General features: G+C 46.9%; 1 protein-coding gene across 2 annotated transcripts in view; it reads right to left on the reverse strand.

Moving 5' to 3' along the window:
- Positions 1–5,273: 5,273 nt before the first annotated feature.
- The window catches only part of Gnb4 (G protein subunit beta 4), a 36,198-nt gene continuing 24,842 nt past the window's right edge, over positions 5,274–16,629 (reverse strand). For both annotated transcript variants that reach the window (XM_051157036.1, XM_051157037.1), the window contains exons 6-10: positions 15,898–16,060; positions 14,696–14,762; positions 14,187–14,388; positions 8,560–8,776; positions 5,274–5,810 (exon numbers count right to left, since the gene is read on the reverse strand). In XM_051157036.1, the coding sequence (XP_051012993.1) occupies positions 5,704–5,810; positions 8,560–8,776; positions 14,187–14,388; positions 14,696–14,762; positions 15,898–16,060 (756 nt within the window). In that variant the 3' untranslated portion in view covers positions 5,274–5,703. The remainder of the gene's footprint in view (positions 5,811–8,559; positions 8,777–14,186; positions 14,389–14,695; positions 14,763–15,897; positions 16,061–16,629) is intronic.

The raw sequence follows: 16,629 nt of genomic DNA on the forward strand, positions 1-16,629 counted from the left end.
GCTGTCCTGGAACTTGTTCTGTAGACCAGGGTGGCCTCAAACTCAAGAGATCCTCCTGTCTTTGCCTCCTAGGTCCTAGAATACCTCTCCTTGTTAATCTTAAAATTGTAATGGGACAATACAAGTATTTAAACTCTACCATAAGCAGAGTTGACTATTTAAAAAACAGAAACAAATTATCCTAAGGGAGCTACAGGTGAAGCTTGGATTTTGTTTCTTTTGAGACAGGGTCTTACCATGTAGTCCAAACTGGCCTCAAACTTGGGATCTTCCTGCCCCAAACTCCCAAGTACTAGGATTACAGACTTGGTTCCTGTGCCCCACTAAGGGAGGGCATGACCTGCTTGTGAATGAGAAATATGTGCCCTTTAACAATAAACTAACATTCAGTCTCTCCCTTATTGCCTTTTTTATGTGGGGGAAAAAGACCAGTATTTAAACAAGGAAGTAGAGCTGATCGTGAAAGTACTGGACTTGAGTTTAGGTCTAGGGCATAATTTTAAAAGTCTTACTAAAATTTGACTTAAAACAAGGTACAATGGGGCTGGAGAGATGTCTCAGTGGTTAAAAGCACTGACTATTCTTCCAGAAGTTTTGAGTTCAATTCCCAGCAACCTCATGGTGGCTCATAACCATCTATAATGAGATCTGGTGCCCTCTTCTGGTGTGTAGGCACACATGCAGACAGATTACTGTATATGTAATAAACCTTAAAAAAAAAAAAAGTTACAGCCAGGTGTGGTGGCGCACGCCTTTAATCCCAGCAGAGGCAGAGGCAGGCAGAGCACTGTGAGTTTGAGGCCAGCCTGGTCTACAAAGCAAGTCTAGGACAGCAAGGGCTACACAGAGAAACCTTGCCCCCCCCTCGAAAGGAAAGTTACAGTGAACAATGGTGAAAAGCACTTTATTGATTACAGTATCAGCTCACTGCAACAGCATTTCACAAGCAACTGTACAAACAAAAGGAGTCAATCGCTGTCATATTTCAGAACACTGTTGAATCATGGCACAAGTCCTCTGCTTGTGTGGTTAAGCTTTAAACATGGCTGGCATTCACAGTCAGTTGGCTTCATGTGTTGATAATTATTTTAGGAGAAGAAAAGTACTTCCTTGATGCCTTAGATGAAAATACTCAAACCAGCTTCAAGACACACTTGAGGTATGGGCTACTTTATGCCTTCGGCAAGACAATGCAGATGTGCAAAGAGAAGCCGCTTCGGTAAGAAAGGGATAGGCGGGAGCACCGTTGTACAAGGACAAAGAAGCCCTAGCTAAAGGGCTGTGCCTGGAGAATTTTGCTGGATACATTCCATACTAGTTGAAACAAGGTTTGTTTGTTTTTTTTTTTCTCATAATGCTACATTGTTATGCCTGTTTTACAAAATCAGCCACTGGGTTTACGAAAGGAAAGAAACTTTTAGAAAACTTTGTCAATGTGGAAAACATTTCCTAAATACAAGGTGTTCCATCTGTCTATGGCTACCAATGCTGGCTTAGACATCCTGGGAGCACCTGTTGTGACCAAGGAACAGCAGAAGTGTGTTTCACATTCCACAAGGTACAATTTAAGACAGCCTCTCTCTATAAAGGGCAGACTCACCTGTGGGTGGCTTTTACATTTCTAACAGGAGCTAATACTGGCCAGAGAAGAGGCATCTGAACACAGTACTTAAGTATCTGTACAAGCGTACTGTCATCTGTAGATCCTGAAAGATGTTCCTTATTGAAATGACGACAGCTCCATCTGGGGGACTGCTTATTCGGTTTTTTCTAAGCCAGTCAGTAACAAAGCACAAGTGTGTGTTACAGCTCAAAAGACAAGCCATTTGTATCCACATACCTTCCCTGAATGGTCTCTCTTCTAAAGAAACTCTTCTTTTACTACTAAATCTAAGATCAAAAGGACTGGAGAGTACTCTCAGCAATAAGATGATAGTTTTTATGGTTTTATTTTTAAGATAGTTTCTTTTCCTTAAAAAAGGGAGGGGCGATATTTAAAAATATGTATATGTGTGCAGGTGCCTGAGGCCAGAGGAAGACTCTGGATCCATTGAACTTACAGGCAGCTAGCAACCTGAACTGAGAACTAAACTCAAGTCCTCTGCGTAGAACAGCAAGAAGGTTTAAGTACTGAGCCACCCCTCCAGCCCCCAGGATGAGGTCTCCATGCGACAGCCCTGGCCGGCTGCCTCCCGAGCAAAGGGTTACCCGCACGCGCCACCACACCCAGCTTCATTTCTCTTTTAATAGAGTAATGTGGCAGGACCCTATCAGCTTGCTACTTACTAGATACTTAGTCCTCAAGTGCCAGGTCCCAACACCTCGTTCTGGCGAATCTGGAATTCAGTACAGTACATGTGTGTCACCATGGAAGGGGACCTGGACTATTTAGTCAGAAAGCACAGCTGCCAAAACTGGAGCTTGTCCATCTCCAGGTAGACAGAGATGTCCTGGCGGAACAGCACTTTGAGGTGTTTACTCAACCACATGGTGGCCACAGTGTTTTAGGAAAGAACATGTGCCTTCACAGTACACCTGGGGTGAGTGGCACATGCCTGTGGACCCAGCTAGAGGCCAAGGCAGGAGCCACAGCAAAATGCTAAGAATCTTGCCAATCTCAGATGACTTTCGTTTGATGTTATGCATGCTGTTTATCAACCTGCTAAGGCACATCACGTGGGCTAATTTCAGGAAGTCTCAGGCAAGCTACTGTATTTAGCTACAACAGAAACCGTAGGAAAACCTAAAGGCACCGGCCAATAGAGAGCAACCTGAGTAAGGTCAACACCGTGTCAGCGGTTGGTGCTGTGTGCAGTTAGCCACATGCTCACCATGGTTCCTCTCCGGCTACATACTAAGGGAGACCTTTTAAGTTCTATTTTACACAAGCTTTGATTAACATGAACGAACATTCCTTTAAAAACATTTTATGTGTATGAATGTTTTGCGTGCATGTATGTATGTGCCTGGTGTCTGACGAAGTCACATCCCCTGGGACTGGAGTTAACAGATGTTTGAGCTGCCATGCAGGTGCTGGGACTTCATCCAACCCAGGTTCTCTGCAAGAGTAACAAGTTCTCTTAACTGCTAAGCCGAGCCAACTCTCCAGCCCCAAATAACACTTAAAATAATCAGGACCATAGAATTCTTTTAGTATGACTTTTGACTGACCACAAGTAACCCCTCAATAGCTGAGGACTGAACCCAGGGCCTTGTGTGTCAAGCACTTTACCCCAGGTTAGCCCCCAGCCCCATTATCTATTTCTTATACATGATACAACTACTGTTTTGAATGGGATTTTGAGATGGATTCTAAGCTACGCCGCAAACTTACACACATACCCTTTTAGGGGGACTGATGCTGATTCTCTAATGTGCCTCAGCTCTGGCTAGCGTGGGGCAGGCTGCAGACGTAGCCCTGGGTATATTCCATCCCAGGGAATCTAGCACCCCAGGGAATCTAGTACCTAAGGAAGGCTAGATTCAATCCCGGAACTGTGAGGTTTTCTTTCTTTTTTCTTTTTCTTTTTTTTTTTTTTTTTTAAATAAATTGTGCCCTATTTGAGATTGCCTTGCTTTATGAAGTAACCTATTTCACAGACAAAAGCAAAGGGATCCCAGAAATTAAGGATTAAAGTATGCCCTCACACTTGCCATTATTGATGGTCTGTTTCTCTTCAATACTGTCTCAGTTCACCTCTATCCTGTAGGGAGCTGAGGAAGCCCTGAGTGAATGTGTGCTGAGGTCCTGCGCCCCAGACCCATGGCAAAGACCTCCTGGTTTCAGTATGAGTGTTGCCAGTATGTGTAGATAATGTCCTCCTTAGCTCCCTTACCCCTAATGTTTACAGCCTTGACGCCTGCCCTGCTTTCCCTACAGGGACTGCACTTGCAGGCATTAGCTAACCTCCATCCAGCGGTGTACCATAAAGCCTGCCTCCTGGTTTATCTGTATGCAGTACCACCTCTTCTCTGTGCTGCTCTGGCACAAACTCCCCACGCTTCCTGGGTGCTGCAGTTTCTCCATCAGAGGGCCCAGTCTACCCGGCCCCAGCTTCCCTGTGTCTGTGTGTCTGTTTTTCATCCCCTTTCTGGCCCAGCCAGGTCCAAACCTGGAGCTGTGTGGATTGTGGCTCTGTCCACTGTATTCTCTTAAGATCAACTGATCTAAACAAAACTGATGCTGATTTGTCACAGCTGTTACATACATGGGCACGTTCACAGCACAAAGATGAAAACTCTACAGTTTGGGTGACAGTCACAGGAGATCAACTTTGACACCGGAACTGCTAAACAGCAATATACATTTCATTGGTTGTATACATCCAAACAACCCAAGGAGGCAGTACCCAGCAAGACTTAACAGTCTGCTATTATCAGTCATTTAAATTTGCAAGAGAAAAGAAGTGCCCACTCAGTTTGGAAGCAGGGCAGCTCAGTGATAGACACTTTACTGAGCAGTTGGCATAGCTTGCTGCCAGCTGAACCCTTTGAGACAATGGTGTAGGCTCAAGGGTTGCTCAGCTCTAGACATGCTTTGCAGTGAGCTACTTAGAAACAAGTATGCCATGCTACCGAGGGCAGCACTGCATGGCAGCAGAGAGCTTCCATCTGAGGAGCTAGGGTGTAAGTCAGCAGAGCACTTGCCTGGTAGCTCAAGGCCCGAGTTCTTTCTGCAGCACCCCCACAGGGAAAAGCATTTGTACCTGCTTACATTAATTACATACATAGAATTCATAAAGCCATCTTATATAAGTAGAGCCAGCTCAGTGGATGAGTTCACATTTCTCAGAAATGTTAAAGGTAAGACAGTGTCCTACCTATTACAGAGAACACTGGGCAAGAGTCTTCAGATGCAGGGGCAAGTCAGGGTTTATCAAACTTTGAAACACTAGTACATTCTATACTTGGTTTCAGAATGAAATCAACAGCAAGGTGCAACGGTTCAAAGGGCTCAGCCTTTTAGAATACCAAAAATCCAATACCCATGTCTACTGGTTACTAATATAAGAAGCTGTAATGTCATTTCTTCAGCGTATCCCCTCTGTCAAAAGTGAAATGTTTACCCCTTGGCCTTCACGCCACCTGTCCCTGCAAAGGACTGAAAATGACCACTTATTAAATTCCTAGCACGGCAAAAACCGGCTCCCTCAGAGCCCCCTCACCTATCGGCTCTCCTAATCATGAAGCCGTGAGGGGCTCTCAGGTTAAAATGTGATGTCAGAATCCAAAGGGGCTTCTTCAGACAGCACATGTATCTGCGGTATCGCCTCTTCATTGCAGGCCCTGCCTCTTCCATGACAACACTTGGAAAAAGGTGACATTTCCTGTATATACAAAGTTCAAGGGTAGTCTCTAACAAAATGCAAACACAATGGTCGTCTGCTATACAGTGTGCACTCTTATCTACAGAAAATGAATTAGCACAAAGCAAGAATCGGTCAGGGTTAAAGTCACCACACTGCTCAGTTAATACCTTGACCTTTGACCTCGGCAAGAAACCTTAGTCTTGATTGTTTCTTTTACTACCATTTTTGTTACAACAGTTTCAATAAACTACAGTTTATTGAACGCTGCTTTTTGTATATAGTCATCAATAGAAAAATCTTCATCTGCAAATAGAAGGCAGAGTTTTTTCTCACAGCTATAGGCTGTAGCATGGATTTCTCCATATACCATTGGCGATCAGAGAAGATGACACTATTAATTCCAGACTCTAAGAAAACTGTCCCAGGAGCCAGTGGCCACAGCCATGCCGTCGTCAGTCACACCTAAGCAGCTAACACGGTTGTCATGACCAGCAAGGACACCTACAAAGAAAGGTCAATACAGAGTTAAAACTGGAGTTTTAGAACTGCAAAAGTTGTACATTACAATGCAGTTGGTAATTGAAAAACGCACAGCATTTTGGGGAGACTGCTGCTAGGGTATGTAAGGCATATCAACAAAACACACCATGGGTTACTTGAATTTTTGACATGAACATCAATTTGTGTTTTTAAAAATTGAAAAGTCAATCTTAAAAAAAAGAAAAAAAGAAAGAAAAGAAAACTGAACAGGGTCTCACAAAGCCCTGGCAGATACTGACCTTGGTACCAGCCAAAAACAATCTTCAAATCCCTATCCTGCTTCTACCTCTCCAGTATAGGGATGGTGAGTGTGTGCCATTGTACCTGGTGCTTTGTAATTTTTCTTTCTAAGGCAAATTCCACATCTTTTGTAATTATTCTAGTTTTGCTATTGAGCTGTGATACTTTTGATAAAAACAAGTTTTTGAATGAAAGTTCAATGCAGCATACTTTTACCCACAAGAACAAGACAGTCGCCTTCTATCCTCTTCCCAACACAAGAACAAGACAGTCGCCTTCCATCCTCTTCCCAACACAAGAACAAGACAGTCGCCTTCCATCCTCTTCCCAACACAAGAACAAGACAGTCGCCTTCCATCCTCTTCCCAACACAAGAACAAGACAGTCGCCTTCCATCCTCTTCCCAACACAAGAACAAGACAGTCGCCTTCCATCCTCTTCCCAAAATCACATGGTTCGTTTTGTTCATCGCCAAGCACAAGCATTGGCTATAACAGTGTGCAGCCATCGAGCTCACAAGTTGTTCTGCAGTGACTTGAGACTCACCCACCCTGCTCACTACACAGAACATAATGAACAGCTCTAAGATTTGAGGGAGTGAAAATGCAATATTAAAAATGAGAATACATTAATTTAACATCTCTCTTTAAACATTTCCACTCTCTATACTGTCTCCAGTCTGGCAATGTTTAACAAATTTACCATCAGGGGTTGAACTAAAAAGTAACAAGAAAGCACAGTGGGTCGCCTTCCCATTCCCCGGGAGAAGATTGAGGGAGCTGCTTCCAACTCTGGATTTGCCTTAAAAGCGAGTCATTCTGCGGAACCAGCTTTGAAGACGGCGATCAGCAAAGCAAGCCTGAAACTTAAGCATAACTCAAGCAACTTGAGTTAACAGCCAAAAACAAAATACCTTACGGAGCCACTGGCACTGGGCAACAGGTTATTTTCAAACTCTGAACTCTGCAGTTTGATAACAGGTTGCAGAACATCCCCTGGCGGTGCTAAGAGCTTGTGTGCGCCGAGCCTAACAACTCTGAGGGCTTCTAAAGGTGGGGACTGAGCAAAAGAGGCACGAGATGGCAACAGGGGTGTAGGCAGTGGAAACAGGGATCTAGGACTAAACGGGCCAGGATGTCAACATAGGACTGTGTCAGCAAGTGGCCAGGAGAGGTGACAGCCCCCACCCTAGTCTGTTCTTCTTCCATGGTACCAGTCACATGACCAACCATCCTATGCCAGCTAGAGATTTACTCACTAGGGCTGCTAACACATCTCACGAGGGGGAGAAGACAGCTGAGACTGGTGAGAACGGAGACTAGAGCTGACTTGCTAAGTTGTGATCCTGGCTTTCCTCTTGAATCCGTCCTGGAAGTAGTGTGGAATGCAGGGCAGAAGTTTCAGGACAGAGGTATGTATGTTACAAAAAATGGCAGGAATACAGGCATACTATTTAAAGTGGTATTTTGAGATGGGATAGCTCCAGGCTGGCCTCAAAGTTGTGATCCCCATGTCTCTCTCCCACATGTTAGGGTTACAGGTGTACACCACTGCACCCTACCAGTTTACCCTGGGGTGCAGAAACTAGGTTTGCTGTGTTACAATAAAAACCCACCTAAAGCCATTTGATTCCTAGAGTATAATTTTAACTTGTTTTTAGTTAAAGTTAAAAAACCACCCCATTTAATTCCAGCCCCAGTTAGTTGCTGTGTTGCCTTTTAATTGGGACTGGCAACGGAAGGCCCCAGGGGAGGTGTGGAAGACAGCCTGTCCTGTCCTCAGGGGCAGCCTCAAGAGGAGGAGACACAGCAGAAACCTTGCTTCCTATTGGCTAGAGAACAGTGGCTTAGCCTGGCATGACAGTGGCATTCACGTGCAATGCCAGCGTTTGGAAGGTTGAGGTGGGGTGATATGGCACAAGGCCAGCCTGGGCTTAACAGTGAGCTCCAGGCACTGAACAGCGTAAGGGCTAGTCTCAAAATAACAAATAACAAAACAAACTGGGATGTGAGAAGAAGAAAATTGATTTGTGAAAGACAGCACTGATTTATATTAACAATTCTTGATGCCTAAATTTACCATTATAGGCCCTAATGTCATTCTTTCCCCCCCCCCCCCCCCCCCCGTTCTTTGCTTTTTGTTTTTGTTGTTTTTGAGACAGGGTTTCTCTGTGTAGCCCTGGCGGTCCTGAACTCACTTTGTAGACCAGGCTGGTCTCGAACTCACAGTGATCCACCTGCCTCTGCCTCCCGAGTGCTGGGATTAAAAGCATGCGCCACCACGCCCTGCCCCTAATGTCATTCTTCAATAGGACATGTGCTCCAACTACCATCAAAGGTAATGAAGAATATGGAAGAGAGCCACCCAGCTGCCATCTTGAAAGCTCCAAGATGCCCAGGAGGCCTCAGTGTCTGGCGGGAGTCTCTTCATGCTTCCTGAGGACAGAGCCTGCCTTGGCTGCAGCACTAACCTGCCCGACCTCCTTTCAGCGCGTCCCACACACTGCAGTTGAAGTCATCATAGCCAGCCAGCAGGAGGCGCCCACTCTTTGAGAAGGCCACCGAAGTGATGCCACAGATGATATTGTCGTGAGAATACAGCAGTAGCTCCTGGTCTGCACGGAGATCGAAGAGTCGGCAAGTGGCATCATCAGAGCCCGTGGCGAAGGCATAGCCACTCGGGAAGAACTAGAAAGAAAAAAAAGAGGACACAAAAACCATGGCGGCAGAGCATCTGGCGCTGAAGGTGTGGCAAGGCACATCTACACCAGGCTAGACCATGGAGGTAGAGCACCAGGCACTGCAGGTATGGCGAGGCATATCCACACCAGAATAGACTCATACTGAGACCATGGAGCACCTGTAGTGGGAGGTGAGGTGCTTAAAGCTAAACTTTACTTCTTTCCACATCAGTGACTGCTGAGTTTGTTTCTTTTTACGAAACACAGGGTCTCACCATGTAGCCCAGGCTAGCCCAGAACTCACAATGTTCCTGCTTCAGCCACCACACCTTGCCTAAGACTGACATCCATCTATCTATCTATCTATCTATCTATCTATCTATCTATCTATCTTTCTATCTATCTATCTTCTGAGCTTTAATTAATTTTAGTTTAAGAATTAGGCGTGAAGGGCATATGCAATGCAAAACGCATGGCCCACTGTTCAGCACACAGTGTTCCCAACACTGCCCATGGTCCCCAACCTGTCTTATGAAAACATTCCAGCCCAGTGTTAACTATGTGCCAGTCACTTAGGAGTCAGGAGCGGTGGGCAGCAGGCACGAGGTGCATGTCCACACTAAGATTAGCATCAGCACAGTGGCCTGCCAGCATGCTGAAGAGACTCCTACATACAAGTCAGAAACAGAGCAGGCCGGAAAGCCCCATGCTGATCGTAAGTCAAGTATTACTATTTATAGGATGTTTGTGAATCCTATTATGAAAAATAAATTGAAAAGATTCTTAGAAAATACAGTACATTGGGGCTGGAGAGATGACTCAGCAGAAAAAGTATTCATTGTGTACCTATGAGTATGGAGCTCAGCACCCACTAAATGCCACCATGTGTGGAGGCCTGCCCCAGCACCCATGTAAATGCCACCATGTATGGAGGCCTGCCCCAGCACCCATGTAAATGCCACCATGTGTGGAGGCCTGCCCCAGCACCCATGTAAATGCCACCATGTATGGAGGCCTGCCCCAGCACCCATGTAAATGCCACCATGTGTGGAGGCCTGCCCCAGCACCCATGTAAATGCCAGTCATGTGTGGAGGCCTGCCCCAGCACCCATGTAAATGCAGTCATGTATGGAGGCCTGCCCCAGCACCCATGTAAATGCCAGTCATGTGTGGAGGCCTGCCCCAGCACCCATGTAAATGCCACCATGTGTGGAGGCCTGCCCCAGCACCCATGTAAATGCCAGTCATGTGTGGAGGCCTGCCCCAGCACCCATGTAAATGCCAGTCATGTGTGGAGGCCTGCCCCAGCACCCATGTAAATGCCACCATGTATGGAGGCCTGCCCCAGCACCCATGTAAATGCCAGTCATGTATGGAGGCCTGCCCCAGCACCCATGTAAATGCCAGTCATGTATGGAGGCCTGCCCCAGCACCCATGTAAATGCCAGTCATGTGTGGAGGCCTGCCCCAGCACCCATGTAAATGCCACCATGTGTGGAGGCCTGCCCCAGCACCCATGTAAATGCCAGTCATGTGTGGAGGCCTGCCCCAGCACCCATGTAAATGCCAGTCATGTGTGGAGGCCTGCCCCAGCACCCATGTAAATGCCAGTCATGTGTGGAGGCCTGCCCCAGCACCCATGTAAATGCCAGTCATGTGTGGAGGCCTGCCCCAGCACCCTCATCAAGACTGGCTAAGTGTGGAGGCCTGTCTGTATACTTCAGCATTTGGGTTGCAGGGATGGGGTCTCCAAAGCAAGCTAGCTAGACAAGTACAGATGAACTCTGGGCTCAACTGAGAGACCCCTGCCTCTGGGCCTAAGGTGAAGAGTGACCAAGGATACCCAACATCAGCCGCAGGCTTACACACACAGGTGTTTACACATGCACAGACATGCACACACACATTGTACATGTTTACATAGGCCCCAAAAAGAGAAAATATACAGTGTCCACTTATACTGGAGATGAAGTGAGCGGTGGAGACGCAGGCATGACAGGTGCATGAGTAGTAGTTTTGTTGGTATAGCTTTAGTCAGCATGCCTTTCCACAGAGGAAAAGCACATTTCCACCTTCTGGGAACTGCTTTCTCGTGACATTTATGTTTTCTGCAACTGAGCCATGGGTGTTACGAACGAAATGGCTGTAAATTGGTTTTATTTGCTGCAGATTCGACTTGACAGTTTTATCATTAATCCTGCTTACTTCAGAAAGTATGCAGAAGTTTTAAGGGTCTCCGTAGTCATGTGTGCTTAGCCTTCGCCTCTAGATGTCCTTCATTACCTTTTTTGTTCATTTTTGAGACAGGAGCTCCTGTATTCCAGGCTAACCCTGAAGTCACTGAGTAGCTGAGTATGGCCTTGAACCTGTGATCCTCCTGCCTCTACCTCCCGAGCACTGAGATTCCAGGTACCATACCCAGCTCTCTTTCACTGCTTACATGCCTGTACATGTGAGTGCACTCCATGAGGCCAGAGGACAGCATCCCGTATCTTCTCCAATCGCTTTCTATTGCATGTTTGCTGTTGCTTATAGACAAGGTCTCTCACTGAACCTGGCTCTGCAGAACAAGCCCCAGTACCGTCTCTTGTCCCGCAGTGCTGGGAATCGTTTACTTTTGAGTTCTGTGGATCAAAGTCACGTCCTCACCCTTGCACAGTGAAACCAACTGAGTCACCCCCCCAGCTTCCTTCATTACTTTTTTGTTTTGTGTTGTTTTGGGGCTTTTTGAGACAAGCTTTCTCTGTTATCTTGGTCGTCCTGGACTCGCTTTGTAGATCAGCCTGGCCTCCAACTCACAGCGATCCACCTGCCTTGGCTCCCGAGTCATTACTTTTAATGAATAATCTGTAATTATTTGATAAACAGCCTTCAAAGTAGAGCTTCAACTTAATTTCCTTAGTACTTAAGCAGTTGCCCAGAGGTTACTTATTCTAGTGATGTTCTGCTATGTCATTCACTAAATTCCTGGCAGCAACCGTGTGCTCTTTTCTGTGTAGAGGATTAGGCATGGTCTTCATGCATGCTACACAAATGCTGGACCACTAAGCTACACTGCTAGGTGTAAAAATTAATTATTAATTAATTATTCATAAAGTCAAAAAAATTAACTAATAATTCAATATTGTCATAAGCTGATGGATATAGCTGGTTCAATTAAATGGATTTCTAACTACTAAATACAAGTGTGTAGTGGCAATATTTTTTTCAGCTTCCTAACACGCCTTTTTTCTGTTTCAGCTCTGACTGTCCATGGGAAGTGTGAAGAGGATTTCCATGGTGGGGCAGTGTTGTTTCCATCCTGCTAGTAAGCACAGGAGACAGTCTCCCACTGTTTAACAGCCCCACAGGTGAGGAGGCTGCAGGTCAGCAGCTCCACTGGCTTCACAGGTTCCTGGAAACGGCTGAAGCTACTCTCAGTGGTAATGGCTTCTCCACTCCAAACAGGAAGAACTTTCCTCATAGAGTCCTAGAAGGCTCCAGGACCCAGGACCACTGACTAAATTCTTCCTTCCTACTATGTGGGCTTACCGTGAACTTCGAAGGCTTCTCCAAACTCTCACTGCCTACTTCCCTCTGCTCCTGTGTCTGACCACTCTGCCTTCTGTTATCCCATCTTTCAGGACTCACTCTTGGTTTGTTTGTTTGGTTGGGTTTTTTTGCTTTGTTTTTCAAGACACGGTTTCTTTGCAGCTCTGGCTGGCCTAGAACTTGCTCCGTAGACCAGGCTGTCCTTGAACTCAAGAGATCCGCCCCCTCTGCCTCCTGAGTGCTGGCCCCACTCTTGGTTTTTTGAAGACAGAAGGTGTCAAATTTGCAACAATTCCCCTGCCTCTGTCTCCAAAGTGTTGGGACCCAGGCTTGGGCACCATGGCCTAGCCTTCTTCTTCTTCTTCTTCTTCTTCTTCTTCTTCTTCTTCTTCTTCTTCTTCTTCTTCTTCTTCTTCTTTATTTAGTTTAATCTATGTGCATTGGTGTGAAAGTGTCAGATCTTGGAGTTACAGACAGTTGTGAGCTGCCATGTGGGTGCTGGGAATTGAACCCGGGTCCTTTGGAAGAGCAGTCAGTGCTCTTAACCACTGAGCCATCTCTCCAGCCCCAGCCTAGCCTTCTTATACAATACTTTTCTTTCAATGATTTCATTTCAAAAAGGAGCCTCAGTTTGTAGTAACAGCTTCACAAAGACGGTACTTAATGTCTTGTCTCCACAGACAGACAAAGCTGAATATGAAAACAGCACCAGTCCTTATAGATTCCCTATCGTGGGCTGGGTGTTAGTGTGCATGTGATTCAGCTGGCCTGCCTTCAGGGTCCTAGCAATGTGCCAGGCATGCCAGGTATGTGCAGGGAGAAAAGGACCCGCCCACCACCCCAGCTCTCTATATCTCTACGTGTTCTCTCCCTCTCTTCCCTCACTCTCTCCTACCCAACTCCCCCTGTCATGCTGCTCCCTTTCTCTCTCTAACTGCCCTCACGGCCCACTCATTCTATCCCTTCCTCACGGCCCCTCCCTTCTCCCACAATAAACCTCCTTTATACCAGATCGTATGCACGGCATGTAATACCTCAGGGAGTAGACCCTGGCCCAGACCCGCCATGGTACCCCGCCACCCCATCGTACAACACTGTGAGAGAGCGCTTTCTTTGCATACATGAGGAGATGAGGACATTGCGTTTGAACCCCCAGTGCCAGTGTGGGAAGCTGAGCGTGGCTGAGTGGGCCTTACAACCCCAGCATGGTGGGCAGAGGCGGGCAGATGATCTGGGAAGTTGCTGATGAACTAGCTCGGCCAAGAAGCCAAGCTTCAGTTCGGCGTGGCCTGGCTTAAGAACTATGGTGGAGCAGGGCCTCTGCACGTAAACGCCTCCTCCTGCACACGCACCCCACGTCACTCACAGGCAAACTTAACATACTAACAGTAAGCAAATCCACAAACAAACCATAAACACCTGTCTAGCATTCACGGTGGGGGGGGGGAGGGCCTGGGTTCAGCTCTCTGTGGAAAGCAGCACCCTCTTTTCTACTGCATGCCTGTGGGGTTCCCTGAGATACAGGATGCTTTCTCATCTAAAGACACAGTGAGCACCTAGCAGGCTACCTGCCCACTAATGACACCCTGTCCCTCCTCACTGTGGGCATGAAGCTTGCATCCTGTCCAAGGATAAGCGCTCAAGTGTATGGATTCGAATTTAAAAACCAAGGTCTGATATTTGCTGTTGTAAGAGCACACTGGTTGTAAAAAATCAATGAAAGTAATTGTTATAACTGTGTCACGTCCAGCACTTTAGACGCAGTAAGTTTTTGAGAAGTGGAGGTAGCAAGATCAGGAGGTCCAGGTTGCCCTCAGCTACATAGGGCAGCCTGGGCTACATAAGGTCCCGTTCCCGAAACAAACAAGCAAGCATTTTTCACTTACACTGACAGCATTGATGTCTGAGATGTGTCCCGTGAAAGACTGTCTACACATGCCGTCTCGGACATCCCACAGTTTTGAAGACGCATCACAAGCACCAGAAACAAAGGTCTTCAAGTCAGGACTCAGGGACAGGCTCATCACGTCACCCGAGTGTCCTGTGAAGGTTGTAGTCTGCTGTCCGGTCTCAATGTCCCACAAAGCACTGTAAATAAACACAAGAGACACAAAAGGCCACACCCCCCAGTGTCTGTGAGGAAACACAAGCAGACACAAAAGGCCACGCCCCCAGTGTCTGTGAGGAAACAAGCAGACACAAAAGGCCATGCCCCCAGTGTCTGTGAGGAAACAAGAGACACAAAAGGCCATGCCCCCAGTGTCTGTGAGGAAACACAAGAGACACAAAAGGCCACGCCCCCAGTGTCTGTGAGGAAACACAAGCAGACACCAATGAGCTTACCCCTCCCCAGTGTCTCTACCCACTAAGCCAGGCTTCTTTTGAATAAACGTACCATGTCGTGTCTCCTGAACTTGTAATGATTTGTCCGTCATCTAAGAACCGGCAGCAGGACAAGTAGCCTGCAGCAGAGAACAGCAAGTGTCAGGCCATCTCCGATCCAGTGACACAGAAATGGGACAAGAACCCTAACTCCAGGCAACAGTGCCTCACTAGTGGGGCACATAGCTCTGCTTTAATGATCCCAACTCCTTGATGTCTGCCACTAAAATTTCCGAGCCTCTCCTGAGGTTACTGTATCACACTGGGCACACCAAGTGACTGTGTCAAGTACGGCAGCCTATCAGTGGCCCCGTGTGTTTAACTGCGACATGGTGACACAACATGGTGGTCTATAAATTCATACTTAAGAACCAATCATACAACTGGATTTTTAAAAACTGCGACAAAATGAGGTTTTTCTTTTCAGTACATTTGCAATGCGTTGGGCTTCGTTCCTAGCTCTCCAGGGCTACATGTGCTCTGGAGGCTGCAGGTTGGACCCACCTGAGAGAGGCCGCCTTAACCAGTTCCTCTAAGACATGGCAGAGTGGGCCATGGAGAAGACCCTAAAGAGACTGTGAAGACTTTATGGGAAATGCTGCATCTCCATGATTCAACTCTACCAGCGTCCCAGAGTCTGCAAATGGCAGGGAAACCCATTCTAAGGCTGAAAACTGTGCTCAACTGGCAGTGCCCAGATGACACACAGGAAGGGAGTGAGTGACAGAGACTTGTTAAGTAACTGACCGGGCCTGGTGGGGGGTGGGGGGTAAATACTGCTGCACAGTGACAGCACATCTGCTGACGTAATGACTGCACCAGCACAGACTATCCAATCCCAAACCCTGTTCCAGGCAGCACAAAGTACAGAACATTATATTTGTTTTTAAAAAAAACTATTCTTTAGATTTCAGGGTGAGGGTGGGACGGAAGCAAATGTATTATGTTTATAAACAATACAGCTATATTTGAGAGAAAAAAAAATCCATGGGGGAATGCATATGCAGTGAGTTCAGGGCTCCAATTGCAATCCCTAGCACCAAACTAAAGCAACAAACTGACCATCATCACGGGCGCTCTGAGTTACTGGTATTTAAGTCACAGTGATTTCTGCTTTGCTCTTCCTCGGGCCACCTGAACATGATCAGCCAGGAATCCCTGGTCAGCTGTCAGGAAGGGGGAAGGCTGAGGACGCCACGAGGTTAAATCGCTCACCTGTGTGCCCCGGCAGCTCTCTGCTCACGCGCACATTGCCCTCACGGGTCTTCAGGTTATATATGGAGCAGATGTTGTCCAAGCCTCCACAGGCCACGTAGTTCCCGGACGGGGCATAGGCACAGGTCATCACCCAGGAGGACCTCAGCGGAATGGCGTGCATCTACCACACAAGCAGTGCACAGAGGCATGGGGACAGTTATGGGGAAGGGCTTCCAGGGCGGTCAGTTCATGCCTAAACCTGCTTCTGATGAGGCAAGCATTGGTAGAAATCAGGCGCGGCTGAGAAAACACACCTGAGCCCAGGAAAAGATGCCTGGGACCTGGAAACACCACAGGCACACAGGATGTCCCTTTCCTCATCTCTGTGTGTGACAATGTGCACTTAGTGCAGGTGCCCCCAGAGCCTCAGGCATTAGAGCCCCTCCCTGGAGCTGGAGCTAGAGGGAGTTGTGAGCACTGTGAGAGAGGTTTTAGGAAGCAAACTTGAGTCTCTGCAAGAGCAGCAGGAGCTCTTAAGCATGTGAGGCCTCTCTCCAGTGACACCCCACTCTCAATTTTTTTAAATAAAAAATTTAAAATAAATTATTTAATAAAAGATTTACCAGTTTTGATTTTTTTTTTTTTTTTTTGAGACACTATCCGGAATTCACTTGTGTAAGAGATCTGCCTGCCTCTGCCTCCTGAACTAGATGTAAAAAACGAAGGAAGCTTTTAGCAAAATCACTGGCA

Source organism: Acomys russatus, chromosome 15 (genome assembly GCF_903995435.1).
Source record: "Acomys russatus chromosome 15, mAcoRus1.1, whole genome shotgun sequence".
NCBI lineage: Eukaryota > Metazoa > Chordata > Mammalia > Rodentia > Muridae > Acomys > Acomys russatus.